General features: G+C 35.4%; 1 protein-coding gene across 1 annotated transcript; it reads right to left on the bottom strand.

Moving 5' to 3' along the window:
- Positions 1–16: 16 nt before the first annotated feature.
- Positions 17–16,674, bottom strand: ywhaz (tyrosine 3-monooxygenase/tryptophan 5-monooxygenase activation protein, zeta polypeptide). The gene is made up of 6 exons (XM_051136825.1): positions 16,516–16,674; positions 11,993–12,295; positions 10,331–10,454; positions 4,018–4,181; positions 3,835–3,930; positions 17–1,034 (listed from the first exon to the last, which is right to left on the bottom strand). Exons 2-6 carry the CDS (start codon positions 12,281–12,283, stop codon positions 975–977), a joined length of 735 nt encoding a protein of 244 aa, XP_050992782.1. The 5' UTR covers positions 12,284–12,295; positions 16,516–16,674; the 3' UTR covers positions 17–974.
- Positions 16,675–18,489: the final 1,815 nt, after the last annotated feature.

Here is an 18,489-nt window from a genome sequence, read left to right as displayed (position 1 = left end):
ACAAGAGATCATGTGATTTGTGTTTTATCTGTTTTAATTCCACTAACATGAAATCCAGATCCCTCCGCCCACCCTCCATAACAAATAACAATAATGCTGAGTGTTTCTGTATGAAAATTCAAAGACAGTTTGTAGGCAGCCCAATCAGCCAACTCCAGTCACCCTGATTAACTAAAGCCACATGCATTTTCGGCGAGTATCAAAAGGAGTAAACAAAACGAACTAAAAACAGATTTAGTAAGTAGTAGTACAAATAAAACGAAACCAAAACTCCTAATAGAAAACCGTATTAATCAGAGAAGCACATGAAAAGCGTTACTTACTGCTCCGGTAACAAGACTTTTATATCAAAGTTACAGTATAAGCCGTGTGTGTCAAGTCTTTTTTTTTTTTGATCTTAGGTCTGTGGTCGACAAAAAGAGATTGTACGCGTTATTCACCAATGAGAAACCAAACACTTGACAACTGAAGTAGAATGTCTTGCACGAGCCCAATCGGTCACAACAAGTATTCGTTCATACTGACTTTTGGTTTATTTCCCGTTGATTCTTTAGGAAAATGAAGAATTCAGTCTAAGCCACAAGAAACCCATTACTAAATGCTCCCCTAGCAAACTCAGAAAAGGGTTCATACTCTCTCTCTCTCTCTCTCTCGCTCTCTTTCGCTCTCACATATGCACCTACAGCAAAGTTGATGTTGGCTTGATGGTGACCCACAAGCACATGCATGAGCACACATCAAGCCAACAAACTACACTGCATTCTCCAATCCACAATTAACACATTTTAAAGACAAACGACTGCTGTTTGCCCCCCCCAAACAAACACACGTACACAAACACAGTCTTTCCTTCACACTCTCAAATCCAAACACACACATAAATGACGGGCTGGTGAGTATGAAGCTGGAACTGTAAAAGCGTCAGCGTTGTCTCTCGCCGTGCTGACTGAAAAGGTTTCTTTGTGGAGTTGGCTTTAGTTTTCCCGGCCCTCCTCTGTGTCCTCACCGTCGGCCTGATTGTCAGAGGTCCACAGCTGAAGACATTCAAATGGGGGAATTATTAAAATATGCACATCCATATTCATCCATTCAAATGGCTATTTCTTTTCTTTAAATATGGAAATGTAAAAAGGAGCATCGTGCAACTGAGCTGTACATCTTATTTGATAATAACTGATCAAATTAAATAGTTTTTAATACTGACAAGCTGATGATTTAAACTGAGGTGTTTTAGAAGTAAAAAGAAAGAATGTGACATCAATAGCTTCCTTGAGGATTATTTCAAGATCTATTCACTGTTTGAGCTCTTTATAATCAGGATCATCTACTGTAATGTGGGATTTTCCATATTATGTTTGCATTCCATTAAATAAGAATAATGAGGCAAAACAAACAAACAAACAAAAAGTATAAGTAATCTTATGTTATGAGCTCTCTATTTTAATTAAGTTGAAGCGGTCATGATATGCATTCTCAGATCTCTTTATATTTTATATCTGGTGGTTAGTTGTAATATTTGTAAAGTGTTTTTCATTATTCATCCTTATCAACAGAAAAAAAACATGAATACAATTTAGGAATGTGTTATGCCACATTTCTTGTTTTTTTTCAGCATCTTATGTTACGAGCTCTTAAATGTTAAATGTTAAATGGGCCATGTAATACATTTTCAGATCTTTATTTTTTATATCTGGCAGTTAGCTCTAATATTTGTAAAATGTTTTTCATTATTCATCCTCATTAACAAAAAAAAAAAAAAAAAATTCTGAATGTAATTAGGGCTTCTGTTATGCCACATTTCTGTTTTTTTCTTTTTTAGCATCTTACGTTATGAGCTCTCTATTTTGAAGTTAAAGCAGTCATGATATGCATTTTCAGATTTTTATATTTAATATCTGGAGTAGGGCTGGGCGATATGACCAAAATATTATCACAATAAGTTGTTTTCATATCAGTCGATATCGATAATTGTCACGGTAAATGTCAAATTTTTATTAAAGGCAGATTTTTGCTACAATGTGAAAGTTGTAAAAACCAGACAGTTAAATGTGGCTTTACAATATTCCTTATGGTCAGAACATGACAAACACTTCATATTTTTTTGAATTCTTCACACTTTTTCCAGTCATTTTTCCTTAAAATAAATATCTTAATAGAAAAAGATAATTTTTTAGTTCTGCGTGTTTTAATGAGTAATACGGTTTCAAATCAAGAAACAGGTTTGTGTTACTTGATAATATTAATTATATTTTTTGTCTCTTAGAAATACACATTTGATAGTAGCTTGTAGATTTGTTCATTATTAAAATCAGTAATATCTGTTAAAAAAAAAAAAAAAAAAAAAAAAAGTGTAACAACCTCATTTTTATATGGTGAAATTTAATTATTCAGTTTGAGGTTTTATTTTACTTTTCTTCATTAACCATTGCTCTTGCATAGTATCATCCATAGATCATGATAATAACAGTTAAAACCACAAATATAGCAGCTCAATATTATGGTAAAAATGTAATATGGTTCCTTAGTCTATAGTAACTTAGTCTAAATGCATTTAGTATAAATGCACAAATGCTATAGCTTTATAACAAAAAAAATACTGTAATTATATTTCATTACTCCTCCTTAATACGTGTCTACATCAATAATATAATAAAATTCAACACAAATATACCCACATTTCTGACAATACCACTGTGCAGTTAGAGCTACAACAGTAAATCTATGGTAAATGATGGCGATTTGTAGATTAAAAAGCCTTCTGACTGTACCGTTGTGCACAGTGTTTATCCTGTTTCTCAGCGTTTTTTCATCTGGCTATAAACCGAGTCATTTGTGTTCTTCACTGAATTCAAAAACTTCACACTGGTGCTGTTTAGTGACCGAGATTCATCAGCGAGTGAAGGCATCTGCTCTAGTATGTTTGCGCTCTTTTGTTCCACCTTTGCCGCATAAACATTATATCGAACATTTATCGAACTCTTGTTATTGTTTATCGAGGAGATTCAAATCGCACGATAATTATCGTTATCAATTTATTGCCCAGCCCTAATCTGGAGGTTAATTCTAATATTTCTAATATTATATATATATATATATATATATATATATATATATATATATATATATATATTTTATATATTTTATTTTATTTTTTTTAATCATTCATCCTCATTAACAACAACAGTATGTCACACTTCAGTAGTTTTATTATTTCAGTATCTTACGTTACGAGCTCTTATTTTGAAGTTAAAGGGGTCAAGTAATAAATTTTCAGATCTTTATTTTTTTATATCTGGCAGTTAGTTCTAATATTTGTCAAATGTTTTTGATTATTCATCCTCATTAACAAAAATACTAAATGTGTTTTAGAAATGCTTTTAGAATGTGCTTTTTCAGAAATGCTGTAATTTGGTCAACCTTATTGCACCAATTTCACATGTTTCAGAAGGGCGGAAAACAAAAATACTAATTTTAAACTGGGGAGTTATGTTTAGCGCATGAAACTCGAAGTGTTTTTATTGTAGAATAACCTCTTATATGTGAAAATATCCAGGACATTAACATTTTTTATTTAATGACCCATTTAAAAGTAGTTCAACTTCAACTATCAAGCTGTTTTTGAACACAAGCGCATATCACGTATAAACGTCTCCGAACATGTTCATTTAAGGATTTTAACATTTGAATACCTCCTATAGTTTGTAAGTGAATCAAATATACTTGCTGTATTTCACTAGAGACCTTTCAAATGACTGTCCAATCTGTGTTTTTTTTATTTTAATTAGGTAAATGTTAATGTGCTAGTAAAATCAACGTCAGAAAAGAAGAACTCACTGTCAGATTGTCTCTAAGTAGCTGCATGATGAGTGTGCTGTCTTTATACGAGTCTTCGGTTAACTGGTCCAGCTCAGCAATGGCATCATCAAAAGCCTACATGAGAACAAATACATGAATAAATAATAATACCAAGCTTTATTCTGTGTATGAGCTTTGAGCCTTATGAGCACCCATTCTAACCTTCTTGGCCAGTTCACAGGCCTGCTCTGGAGAGTTCAGGATCTCATAGTAAAAGACTGAAAAATTGAGAGCCAGGCCCAGGCGGATGGGATGAGTGGGCTGCATGTTGTCTTTGCTGATGTCAAAAGCGGCCTGGTACCCTTCCTGAGACTTCTGGATGATATCTGCGTACAAACACACAACATTATTTATGCAGGAATCATTTCATACTTTCCCACAGAACAAATCACATTAAGGCTGACAATATATACTAGCGTTCACAAGTTTATAGTCAGTATTTTTTTTTTTAAAGGAATGCATACTTATATTCAGAAAGGATGCATTAAATTGATCAAATGTGACAGTAAAGACATTTATAATGGTACAGAAGAGTTCTATTTCAAACAAATTCAAATCTTTTGAACTTTCTACTTATTTAGAATCCTGAAAAATAAAAAAATCTGAAGCAGCACAACTGTTTTCAACATTGTTAATATTCAGAAATGTTTTTTGAACAGCAAATCAGCATATTAGAATGATTTCTGAATAATCATGTGACACTAAAGACTGGAGTAATGATGCTGAAAATTCAACTTTAAATCACAGAAATAAATGACATTTTACAATATATTCAAATAAAAAACATTTATTTAAAATAGTAATAATATTTCACAATTTTACTGTTTTCATTGTATTCCTGATCAAATAAATGCAGCCTTGATGAGCAGAAGACTATTGGAAAAAAAAGAAAAATCTTGCCAACCCTAAACTGTTGAACAGTCATGCATATAAAACAATATTTTTACAGAGGATTTGCAAGCCATAAAATATTAAATTCAGGCAATCTGATCCTAATATGCTTTTTTATGGCCTGTTAAGTGTCCTAAAGCCTCCCTCCTGCCTTGTGTATGACCAATTCAGCGTTTTGTATGAGTCACTCAAGTTTTGTGAGGAGTGTTATATAAACGATGAAATATCATGATTATTTTGAGAAGTGGAAAATCTGCTTTTATTGAAACGAGATTTTTACTCTTTTAGATCTGACATTAAACACTTGTAATGTATGCCTAATGATAGTTACTGTAGTGGAAAAAAATCAAAACAAATAAATCTAAGCCATTTCAAAAACAAACATGGCTGAAAATGAGATCTTCTCTGCACAATGGAGAGCTGTTAGTCATAGTCAATATCACGGTGCATTAAGAGCCTGCGGTTGCCCGTATTGATCCGTGCTCGGAGAGAAATACATAAATATTTGAAAGAGACAGGCAGCTCTGTAAAGAGCGTTTGACGCGCTGTGCCTGATGAGCAGTAATTGTTCATCTGAAGAGCTTCAGGAGACCGAGCCCGAGCGCTGCATATATTACAGCCACCCGCAGGAGGTTCAGCCTACTGCCGAAACCCAGCTGGACGACGCGCATCAGCCAGATGCTGTTGCTATGGCAATGATCACACAGCCCATCACACTGACAGTAGTAGGTCAGCGTCTGCTTACACTCAAACAGACCAGCGATATTGTTCCTCTCTAGAAAGAACCTGCAGCTTAACTGTAATGCTGCATAAACAGACTGATCTGGGATCTGCGGCACAGCCCGGTCCTGTTGTTTCCACAGATGGCAGCTTCAGTCAGATCACTCACTCCTGTGCTGCCATAGAAACACACCAGGCTCTTAAAAATTCATCAAACCCCGCAGGGAGAAGAAGCAGCCCTAATAACCTCATGCATCTACTGGAAAGAGTGAATTATTACTTCCACGGACGGACTCAGCCAAAGACCACATGTGGAGGGAAATCACTCATTAGCCTCATTAGCGAAACAAAACGAGGTGGAGCAGGATAGACTGAATTATGAGTTGCAGTGCTTTCAGTAACACAACTCGCGAACGGCGCTGCAGCGAGTCTCGATCTGCAACCAAGTTTGTATGTGATGAGAGAAAGACTGGATGGTGAAAAATAAAACCACAACATTTGCATTGTCCTCACTGGAAGCGCACAAAAACAGCCAAATCACTCAGATGGCTTGGTTTTTTGTATTCATGGAGAAGTCCACTTTCAAAACAAAGATTCACATATAATGTACTCACCCCCTTGTCATCCAAGATGTTGATGTCTTTCTTCAGTCGTAAAGAAATTATGTTTTTTCAGGAAAACATTTGTGCATTTTTCTCCATATAATGGACTGATATGTTGCCCCTATTTTAAACTTCCAAAATGCAGTTTAAATGCGGCTTCAAACGATCCCAAATGTGGTTGTAAACGATCCCAGCCGTTATTTTCATTTAGAAAAATACAATTTAAATACTTTTTAACTCAAACGCTCGTCTTGTCTTGCTCTCCCTGAACTCTGTGTATTCTGACTCAAGACAGTTAGGGTATGTCGAAAAACGTATTTTCTCCTTCAACTTCAAAAATCATTTCCAAATCATCCTACATCGCTGCAGAAGTAACAACCTAATTTTTGCAAAGTGAACATGCTAAGAAAATCAAACACCCTTAACAAAAAAGGTAAAACAGCGATAGGACGATTTCGAAGTTGAGGGAGAACATGAGATGGGAGTTTTTTGACATACACTAACTGACATGAACCAGAAAAAAACAGTCCAGGCAGAGTAAGACAAGACGAGCATTTGACGTTAAAAAGTATATGAATTGTATTATTGTTATGAAAATAACAGATCGTTTTGCTGGATAAGACCTTGGCTGGGATTGCTTACAGCCGCATTTGGGATCGTTTGAAGCCTCATTTAAACTGCATTTTGGAAGTTCAAACTCGGGGCACCATAGCAGTCCATTATATGAAGAGAAATCCTGAAATGTTTTACTTAAAAAAAAAAAAAAAAAAAAAAAAAAAAAAAAAATTCTTTACAACTGAAGAAAAAAAAAGACAAACATCTTGGATGACAAGGGGGGTGAGTACATTATATGTGAATCTTTGTTTTGGAAGTGGAATTCTCCTTTAAAGCAGAGGTCTGAGCTACGGCGAGGATATTACATTCAGGCATGAAAGCATCACACTGGACGTCCTCAAATTAATCTGCAAGCAGCTTGAGTCTCAAGAGCTTCATGAACTAGGACACAAGACCTTCAGATCTAAACTTCCATCCATACATAATTAATGAAAGCTCTGAGTCTGTGGCTACTTCATGAGATCTCTAACTCTATTAAGAGGGTTAATTGATTGACCTCTTGAGTTCAGAAGCATCAAACATCAGTCAGGTAGAGGTTTCAGGAAAGCTTTTGCTCGCTTCCAAACCTTCGCTATTCTAATATGCACAAATATTTGGTTTTTTAATAAGATGGAGCTATTTTCAATTAATTATTAAGGAAATTTCCCCTGATGCTTATAGCAATGCATCCTGAGGTTGTCTTCTCCATGAGATGCAGCCATATGTTGGCTGAAGCGAGGTGGTGTGTGTAAGGCAGCATCATTCTACTGCATACTGTTTGGATCAGTGTTTGTGTTGGCGTGCGTGAGATGCTTCTAGGTAGGCAGCTAGAGAGTTTGGAGTATAGCCAGTATACTAGCTCAAGGACAAACAAATGAGTAAAACAACATTAACATCCCTACAAGAGTTATATGTGGCGTTATGTAAGATTATTCATGTATGATTATTCAATCTGGACAGCATTTCAAGCATTATTGACGCACACTTCTTATTAAAGTCGGTTTTAAAATAAGCATTAACATTATGCTCATTTAGCCAAACTGTTAAAAGAATAGTTGAATGAATGCTAAAAAGTAAAAGTAAAAAGTAGTAGTAATATACAAGTTTGGGATCAGTAAGATTTTGTTTTTTTAAAGCTCATTAAGGCTGCATTTATTTTATCCAAAATACAGAAAAAAATATTGTAAATGTTATTACAATACAAAATAATGGTTTTTATTTTAATATACTTTAAAATATAATTTATTCTTGTGATGCAAAGATGAATTTTCATCATCATTACTCCAGTCTTCAGTGTCACATGATCCTTTAGAAATCATTTTAATATGCTGATTTATTATCAATGTTGAAAACAGTTGTGCTGCTCAATATTTTTTGGAACATGTGATACTTTTGGGGTCAGTAAATTTTTATTCTTTCTTTTTTTTTTTTCTTTTTTGAAAGAAATTAATACTTTTATTCACCAAGGATGTGTTAAATTAATAAAAAGTGATGGCATAGATTTACAATGTTAGAAAAGATTTATATTTTGAATAAATGCTGTTTTTTTAACTTGTTATTTATCCTATATTGATTGTTATCCTGAAAAAAACTAAGCCAGTTCCAAAAAAATATTTGGCAGCACAACTGTTTCCAACATTGATAATTATAATAAATCAGCATATTAGAATGATTTCTGAAGGACCATGTGACACTGCAGACTGGAGTAACAGCTGATGAAAATTCAGCTTTGCATCACAGACATAAATTATATTTTAAAAGTATATTAAAATGAAAACCATTATTTTATATTGTAATAACATTTTGCAATATTACTGTTATTTTCTGTATTTTTAAATCAATAAATGCAGCCTTGATGAGCATAAGATACTTAAAAAAAATGTAAGTCTTACTGATCATGAACTTAAGCGGCAGTGCATTTTATAATTATATAATTATTATATTACACACACACACACACAGATATATATTGTTGAAAGATGATGTGGTACAAAATCTGACTGCAGCTGCATTACAAACGGTAAGAATGATTTCATAACGCTTTGTCTGGAAATTACCATTTTATTTTGACGATGTCAAAACACTCACGTACAATAGCGAGGAGGCATTGATACTGTTTCCTATGCAATGACGTTAGCCAATCATAACACTGGCCGATTACGAAGCAGAGGGTCAGAATGAGGATTGGAAATAATAATTTACCACATAATTATTTGTTGTTGTTGTTTTTTTTTTTTTTACAAGTTTACAAGTAAACCTCAAGGAACATTAAAATAATAAAAAAATCCATGTCATAACACATTTTTAATTGATTAATAATGTTTATACTACAGGGCTGTTAAATGCTTAAAGGGCTAAAGTAGTTCCAGGCAGGTCTTGACTGCATTACGTCCATATCACTTCGCCAAATTATTCCAGTTGACTAAAACTACACACTGACCTAATAATTACAGTAAACGATATGAAACAAATGTCAAATTATTTCCATGTTTTTGCAACAAAATTATGTTTTATTATGTAAAGCACATACTCGCTTTCTCCTGGTCTTTCCTTCACAAATGCAAACATACAGTATGAACACACTCGCACAGAAACACATTTACGAATGTTTTGATGATTTTATCAGTAAAACAGCTACTTGTCTTTTCTCACTAGCGAGGTAATAAGCTGTTGTTAAAGATGAGCTTACAGTTTCACTATTAGTAGAGACGCTACTGCCGAACACTGTTGAGAGATGCAGTAATTCTCACACACTTAATCTCTCTGTCTCTCACTCTAATAACTCCATTAATAACTGCTTAAGTCTGCCATCAACAGCTCAAGTCTCCGTTACTAGGTCTATAATGACATTTCGGAATTAGCAACAAAGGCGCTGGATGAGATGCGTAAGAAAATAATCCTACACACAAGAGCGTTTTAAGGACAAAACCTCTGAGTAATGTCTTGAAATACATCATATGAACAATGTCATTAGGTGTGGTGAGCGTAGTACAAGCAGAATCTGGTCTATTGATTTATTAGAAAATAATGCACAGCTGAGCTCTCCACCTTGGGTGTGCATGATATTATAATTATTCAGCAGTCATCAATTATTCCTTACTTATGCCTGTATTTGATTAACACCAATCATATATTTTGTTTTAAACCATAAATTCAAAAATTTAAATTTCTGAGAAAATTCTTTTTTTGGTACTTAATAGTGCTACGTAAGTAAAACTGCTGTCAGAATTTATGTTAAAATGTAATCCAGAAAATTAACACAGAAAAACAGACTTTGAAAAAAAAATAATAATAATAATAAAACAGGCTTTGAGGGGAAAAAACTAATTTCATAGGGCTCTAGTATTATATTCCTTTAAGCACAGCTTACATTCTGAACCATAAACCATTTGTGCTTTAAAAAGAGATTTTGTGCAACATTCCCTCAGTAATCAGCCATTAAGGGTGTGGAAGCACAAGTGAAGACCTGTTCCACTGGTAGCTATCAAAACCCAAAAAATCTGCATGTGTGTGATGGAGGTGTGGCTGCACAGCTGGCAGCACACATATATGAAGCCTGAACTCAGAGACCTTATGCTGAAAAATCACAGACTAGCTAACATTTAGATCTGATTCTCAAAACAAAATAAAGGATATTCTCACAGAAATGTTGTTTAGGAGAAACTTACCGGTTTTCTCGTCTCCTGTGGCGACCTCAGCCAGGTAGCGGTAATAGTCTCCCTTCATCTTCAGGTAGAACACCTGGCTCTCTGCTGGAGAAGTGCTGCGGATCAGAAACTTGTCCAGGAGATGCTGTGGACGAGAGACACATGAATGTGAACACACAGCCATAGACAGTAACATTTCTTACATGTTAATGTGTGACAAAAGTGTGGTTCCCACACTTTATGACCAGCAAATTTTCATGATTTCTCTATAAAAATTTCAATTTTTAATGGAAACACATAAACCCTCATAACTGCTCAAATTTCCTGCCAGCAAATACTAGTCAATCAAGGTTTGCTCTACACAGTGCTAAACAGGTGACTAGACCTGCTTTATAAATTAGTACATCATCTCATTTATGTACAGCTTTACACACTGGTCTTTTGTCCTTGATAAATGGCTGCAATCTTCTAAATATTGTTGAACTTTCAACCAAAATCATCACTCTGCCCAATGCATACATTCCCAGTTAGTGTGAACAGCTTTTTATTTTGCATTTCCCTTGCTTTTTCATTTAGTTTTTCTTTTCTGTTCTTTCCTGTCAATTTAATTTTGTGAGGAACATCAGGACTACCAGCGAATGCACCTCATATCTCATGACTTTTACATGGCGCTTTATCTCATCATCTAATGCACTTGACATGATGTTGTTCATGTCAGAAGTTGTTGAGAGATTGCAAGATGTAACATCCAGCTGGTTCTTCCTTTGCAGAAGCCAACTTACCCATTACCCTCCTAATGCCAGATTAAACATCACATTCTTCTGGATGCAGTCTAAATAACATCTGGAAAATGGTAGGAATGTCATAAATGCAAAGCATAACATTCCATGTGCCACTGTTTAAGACGCCTCAGGCAGCAGTCCAACTAAAACGGCCCAGTACAAGGAGAGGCGATGGCTCTGTCTGATTCATAAAAGCTTTATCCATTTGCACAGAGCAAGTCTCACCGCCAGTTTACTAAAAGAAAATAAACTCGGTATCCACGACTACTTCAGAGGAAGAGCCAATTTTGTGACCAATCAAACAAAAGACTTCATTGTTTTGCTATCTAAATACAGTTTTGGGTAAAACCAATGACCTCTAGCCACTGACCGGCTGGTCTGAATGAGAAGTCACAACTTTTATTCTTTTATTTATTAATGAAATATCACATTGTTTATTTGAAATGAATTACCTGTGCACAATATTTTTCTAAATTCATGTGACCTCATAAACTTTAACCAAAATAACTTCCCCTTTCTCTTGAAATGGCATCTTTTCTCTGATGCTGTATTCACCGGCACGTGGGCGGGACAACCTGTCATTCGCATGAGATCACGGCAAAAGCAAATGACAATGACCCAATCGATTCCCAACAGACAGGGAAGCCTTGCCCTACATTTTTGTCTCATTTGAGAAGCTCTTTCACTCAGACATACGTAACAATAGGGTAGAAAACACGATTGCAACTTGTTTTATGCTGACTTTAAGGTAAATTCCAAAGTTTGTAAGAATGTTCCAAATGTTCTGGCTAATACCAAAAAACAGGCTGTACAGGTCATTATTCACCACATCCCATTTATAATGTCACGCTCTGCCATGGTTATGAACCCTATCAGCAGTTCTTTCCCTTTCGAAGCTCACCAGAACGTCTTTGCAGATGGCCTTCAGCTCAGACTCGATCTTCTCACGGTACTCTTTAGACAGCTGCTGTTTGTCACTGCCCTCGGTCTTCTGCTCGATGCTGGACACCACCCTCCATGCGGACCGGCGAGCGCCCACAACATTCTTGTAGGCCACAGAGAGCAGGTTTCTCTCCTCGTCGGTCAGCTCCTCTCCAAGCTCAGTCACTTTCTTCATGGTGTCGGCCATGTCGTCGTAACGCTCGGCCTGCTCGGCCAGTTTGGCCCTCTGCACATGTTGGCTCTTGTCCATGGCTGCTTGGTTCTACAGGAGAAACATAGGATTTCAGTCACAGGATGGCAGAAAGATAAATTAATATGAACATTTATCATTTTTTGGTGTCACAGATCTTTGAATCCATTAAACCTAGCTAAAGACCAATCAAATAGAAGCTAAAGTGTATCCATTATGTTGGATTGTTAATGTTTTTTGAACTAATGAGGTAAGAGATGACTAATGCAAATCTGATCTGAATAGATTTTCAGAGTTTGACCCATTTCCCAAGCTCCTTACAGTTACACCCTCATCTGTAAACGTTACAAGTTCACACAAGGATTTGTTTTGCATAAAGGTGTATAAATGTAAATGGACCGTTGTAATGGAGTACAAATGTAAAATAATTACTATATCTTGATAAGGGAATGTGTGCATTTAATCTGTACTTCTTTATCATAGTGGGCATTTTTTACAATGTAATGTTTATATTTTAACTCGTTTTGCATAAAATGTATAGGATAGCCTACATACATTCATTATTTTAATTTTCAAAGTCATCAAGGGCAATATGGAATAACTAAAAAATAATTGGCAGTATCTACAATGCATCACTGTTCATCGGCACAAAGTTAGACTCGGCTCACCTTACATCACGTACATACTCTGTCATTTATGGCATCTTACATTAACTCTCACTGAAAATAAAGGACTTCCGGTCACTCTAAAATATTTTTGTGTTTTTTTTTAAAACAAACTAAAGGTCTGTTTACACCAAGAACAATAATGATAAGGATAACTATACTACAAATTGCTCTGAAAAATGACTCAGTATAGCTACTACCGCACAGGTAGTCGGTGCTATACAGATGCATACAAACATTATGCTCGCCTCTCGCACATGACTGGCGCGTATAAGACACTATTTAAATTTTTAGACGCATCACCGCTCAACTCAATGTCAGTTTCAAAACAGTGGACCAATCAGAAGACCACAGAGGCGGGGCAAGCATTCCAAGCTTTTGTTTACAGTAGCAAGTTGCCATGGCAACCGTTGTTTTTGACGGCAAAATAACGGAGTAGGTATTCCGCACTGCACGATTTTAAAAACCATTCCTGAGCTTCCCGCGTTTTAGACACAAAGACGTGTTCTGTGCGAATGGCCAGTAAGAACCAAGCATAAATTTTGCGCATATATTTGTGCATATAGAGTGACAAGAACAGATCACATGTAACAGCGATCATGAATCAGATTCACAATAATTAGGGCTGGGACAATAAATCAATGCATTGCAAATTGAGAAATGATTTTGCAACAATTCTGAGATTTTCCAAATACATCGTAATTCTTTCGAATCTATTCTGAGCTTAGTTTTTAACACCAGATGGCGCTGCATGCTTTACAAACAGTCATACTCTGCTTGCTTCCAATTCCTTACACACACCACTTGAACTTAAAATAATCATTCATAAAGTTTGGAAAGGTTGAAGCGAATTACAAGGGTGTTCATAGTGGGCTGTGTTTACATTAATCTCGCATTATAAAAGCCTAGCCTAGAGCGCCATCTGCTGTTAAAGACTAAGCTCAGAATCGACTCCAGAAAGAATCACGATGCATTCTGAAAATTTCAGAATCAATCCACGAGTATCGAATCAAGGTAAAACATTCAATTAATCGAGATTTTTATGTCGGGTCATATAGTCCATACAATTTCTCTTGTCATTACTGTTAAGGTGTGGTTTTCACTATTCTCCTAGAATAAGAAATATTAAAAGTGTATAGTTATTGTTCTTGGTGCGAACACGCCTTTACAGGTTTAGCACTTGAATTTAACTTGACTTTTTAAAACTAATTCGAAATAGACAAATTAGTGACAATATTTTAATGATTTATTTACTAAATGAAATCTAAATCGCCCAATATTAACTTAACACAACGGTTTAGTAAATATAGGGCACTATGCTTTCTGCGATGCGGAAAACGTGGATGGAATCGCAGAATCCAGTCAGAAAAATGGAATTAACTGAATAACGCGGAATGTCACGGAATTTGTCAAACTTTGAATGAATTAATCAAAAGTAGGTCATTACACTTAAATCAAACCGCAATATGGACTAGTATCTGTAAATATTACGCCGCAAAAAAAACATTTAAATGTGAATCCTGCATGTTCTGCGTGTCTCTGTTTTAATGAATGGAGTAGACGAGGGGTTTTGTTTACTACACACACTGAAGCGCACGTGACGCTCGTGGTAATTTCAGCATTTGACCGTTCCATTTTAGGAAAATTAGCGTCATATCATACACACACAGAAATGAAAAGGTAGACACGACAACGTGTCAAAATAAAGATCTGTTTTAACTTGAAGACACTGTGCCAGAAATACATTACTACTATTACTACTACTGAAATGAAACAAACATTATTTTTTAAGGTATAATCACATCTTCTTCCATGTTTTAATTTTAATAGTAAATTCCCCTTTGTTTGCCCACCCCAAAAAAGTTTGCTTAATTTTTAATAATTAATTTTAAATACACAACACAGAATTTATGAGGATTTAAAAAAAAAAAAAAAAAATCATAAGGCTATTTTAAGAATAGATTTGAATAAATTAAGTATGCATTAAAATAATTACACATGCTAAAACACAGAATTTGATAACGATAAAACGTGAGGAAAAATAAAACATTTCATAGGGCCCTAAACATGTTTTGTTTGTTAAACCTTAATTAAATTGATGAGAAATTGTATAAGTTTCATGTTTTTAATTAATTTAGACATGTTTTTTAATTAATAAAATGTAATTTACCATTAAAAAGGAGTTTAGAAAAATTAAAACAGCAAAAAACAGAATCCAGAAAAAATACAATGAAATTTGGGTCCTAGTAAATATTAAAAAACAATTTCAAACTCAGTTTTCACCATCATGCTATTGGTCCAAATACCAGAACCTCTGTGATTACCTGTTAATACATTTTAATTACAGCAAATATGATGTTGGCATGCTGATATGTTTTACAAAACACTGAGTGAAATGCACATTTCCTGTTTCCAAATGTATTTTCAGAACATTATCCAATGGCTGTTACTAGCAATGACAAAAGGAAGAGTTCACTTCTGTGAATCTAGTGAATTACCTTACGTTTTGGCCGATTTATCGGGCTATCATTACGTAAGACTGGAAACTAACAGACATATTAGAGAAACACCGGTCTTAAGACCCTCCACCCCACCCCGCCCCCAGAAACTATCATTTTGACTCATCCAGAAACAAACACCCATTCGTTTTACATGTGCTAAGAGCGAAAAGCTGCGAAAATGGCCAAAAATGCGGACATGCCTTCGCCGACCACGCCCAGTCCACACAGCAGCCCAACAGCAACCAACGAACAATGTTCAAACAAGACACCCTATATATCAAAAAAAAAAAAAAAAAAAAAAAAAGGCTTGATCTCCCGTCTGATGTCTGTCTGATCACGGTCCATCCGGGAATTTATGCGTGCGAGCTACTCCCGCCCTGCGCTAGTGCTTGTCCAACCGAGCGCGTTCCGCTCTTTACCTGACGTTACCTTTCTAGCGTCCGCTTTGTCTCAATACGAAACCACGCTAAACCGGGCTGCTCGTTTGCACCGTTTTATCTAACAACGGCCTTTTAGACAATGAGAATATATTACATCGCGCTGACAAAGACCCAAACACGTATTCATTTCCATAAGCAAATTCATAATGACACACATTGTCGATACCTTCAACTGACAGGAACTCCACAGTAGTAAAGCAGTGAGGTAAACGCCCTACTTTTTGCCTAATGTGCCCGACATGATCTGGCTTGCCAGATATCCTCCAGGACCACGCTTGAATGCGATAAATCACATTTTTACACTTACACCCTGACGAATATACGAATAATAGCGGATGAAGTGATATTTGTGTGCGGAGGAGGAGGACTCATCCTTCCGTTGTCTGGAAAGCGGTAACGGTTGAAGCACGAAGAGGAGCTAAAACGCGGAAAATCGTGTTTATTAAGTCAGGTAACAGCCCAAGCGTCGTTTTAGAAGTTAAACTAACATCCGTGCTGAACGTTGAGCCGTTTCTCAAGTAAAAGCTTTGAAGCATCCCTACGGCAAGTAGCTGTTATAAAGCATTTAGTTAATTTCGAACGACATAAACGGTTCTGTTCAAACGAGCAGGCGCGAAATAAAAAAATACGGTTCTTATTTAAGCAACGGTACACTGAAGAGTTGAATGAAACGAAAGTAAGCCAACCTGTGAATGAGAGTGGTCGCTCTGTCTCCGGCTGTACGGCTCAGCTGCCACTCACCGACTGTGGCGCGCAGCACAGCGTTCCTGTGCGATCCACGGGGTTTCCCTCCCACTCTCACACTGCTGGAGCAGGGACTGGGCAGGGGCCGTGACGTCAAGCGCTGCCTAGGCAACCGGCTTTTTGATTGGCGTGCGCTGCTAAGGCTGCGAGGATAACCTGGAGCACGTTTGATTCCGAGGAATCTAATGAGGAGAATGGCTTTAACCCCGTGAAGCCCGACGTGTGAAATAATGGTCAGGAAAATCTATTTTTGAAAACCTAAATATAGTGAGAATATGGAGCATACTCGAGGAGAAATAAGTGGCCAAAAAGTATGATGAAATTTCGATAGCTGTCATGTAAATCAATGAGCATTGATCAATAAGACAGGCTAATTACATGAAAATCATATTAATATCAACTGTGACTCTATAGCTCCTAGTAACGTCTTAGTAAGATGATACAGAAATGCTTAGTTTTTTGATCAATGCTCTGTAGTTTTGTTTTGTTTTTTATTCAACGCAGAAGTAAGTTTATGGGCGAGACTTCCGGTTCATTAGCCGCTAATAACGAGAATAATAACAACGTGCAGTAAACTGTTTGCATAATTAAGTTAATACATTAAAATAATATGGTAAGACACCAATTTGCAATATTAAGCAGCAAAACGAGCTGCTTTGTACAGCTAAAAATAGCTGGGCGCAGATGAGACCGGAAGCCCAACCCATAAAATGTACACATTTTTCACTGTTATGTGAACAAAAGGTGTGAGACGAACAAATAAAAGTTTTCAAAATATGATTTTTCTAAAAAATACTACCCATCAAAGCTGGGTAGTAAGTGATTATATGTAATCTGGATTACGTAATCGGATTTCAAACATTAAGCACTTGTAATTAGATTAAATTACATTTTAAATTACTCATAATCACACTACAGTTATTTTTTTTTTTATTGATTAAATGATTACATATTATTTACACAATAGCAATAAACTAGCAATACCTAAATACAATATTAAATGTTTTAATTAGTGTTTTATTTTGATATTTTAAAATGCCTTATTTTAATTTTACATTTTAATGATTTAATTATTAGCATTTCAAATCCCTTGCAGCTCCTTCACAAACCCCAGTTTGGGAAACCCTGACATAATTTAATGTTTAATGCACTTCATGTTGTTAATAACAATATCTTTTTATATAAGATGATCTTATTTAAATCAATGTGGTAAACGACTTAGGTCAAAAGTAATCTAAAAGTAATCTAAAAGTAGTTTGATTATATTACCTAAAATGTGTAATTTGGAATCTGTAAGTAATCCAGTAAGGTTGCGTTAAAAGTAATCTAAATGTAGTCCGATTATATTACCTAAATTGTGTAATGTAATGGATTACATTACTAATTACAATTTTTGTCATGTAATTTGGAATCAGTAATGGACTACAATTTGTAAGCAATCTACCCAGCTTTTTGAACAATCAAGTACGCCTGCGTTAAAAGTAATGTAAAAGTAGTCTGATTTTTCCAAAAGTGTGTAAGTAATGGATTACGTTACAAATTACGATTTTTCTCATGTAATTTGGTATCAGTATCAGACTACAATTTTTAAGTAATCTACCCAACTTTGTGAATAATCAAATAAGCCTGCGTTGATTCAGTCCAGTAAGTGTTCATTTTAAAATATTATTAATAATATAAAAGATATTCTTACATTAACTTTAAGTAAATCAGTAAAGATTTCACAGCAAATGAGTTTATGAAATGATACTAAAAGGTCTTTATTTGCTAATAGTGTATGAATTATCAAGCACACATCAGAAAGCCTGTAGTAGATTGTGTACCACATTATTTTTAGCAAAGATTTGATCATGTTGATCATACTTTGCATATTAAATATGATACAGTAAATAGGCCTTATAGGGTCAATAATTCAA

Source organism: Labeo rohita, chromosome 19 (assembly GCF_022985175.1).
Source record: "Labeo rohita strain BAU-BD-2019 chromosome 19, IGBB_LRoh.1.0, whole genome shotgun sequence".
Classification (NCBI taxonomy): domain Eukaryota; kingdom Metazoa; phylum Chordata; class Actinopteri; order Cypriniformes; family Cyprinidae; genus Labeo; species Labeo rohita.
This window is presented reverse-complemented; position numbering and strand designations above follow the sequence as displayed.

What these genes read in the sequence shown, in the direction of transcription:
- ywhaz (XM_051136825.1), bottom strand. Translation starts at nt 12,283, where the DNA reads ATGGACAAGAGCCAACATGTGCAGAGGGCCAAACTGGCCGAGCAGGCC. An exon ending in CCATCTGCAAAGACGTTCTG is followed by an intron (nt 10,455 to 11,992) that starts GTGAGCTTCGAA and finishes TCTCGTCCACAG; the next exon opens with CATCTCCTGGACAAGTTTCT. An exon ending in CACAGGAGACGAGAAAACCG is followed by an intron (nt 4,182 to 10,330) that starts GTAAGTTTCTCC and finishes GTTTGTACGCAG; the next exon opens with ATATCATCCAGAAGTCTCAG.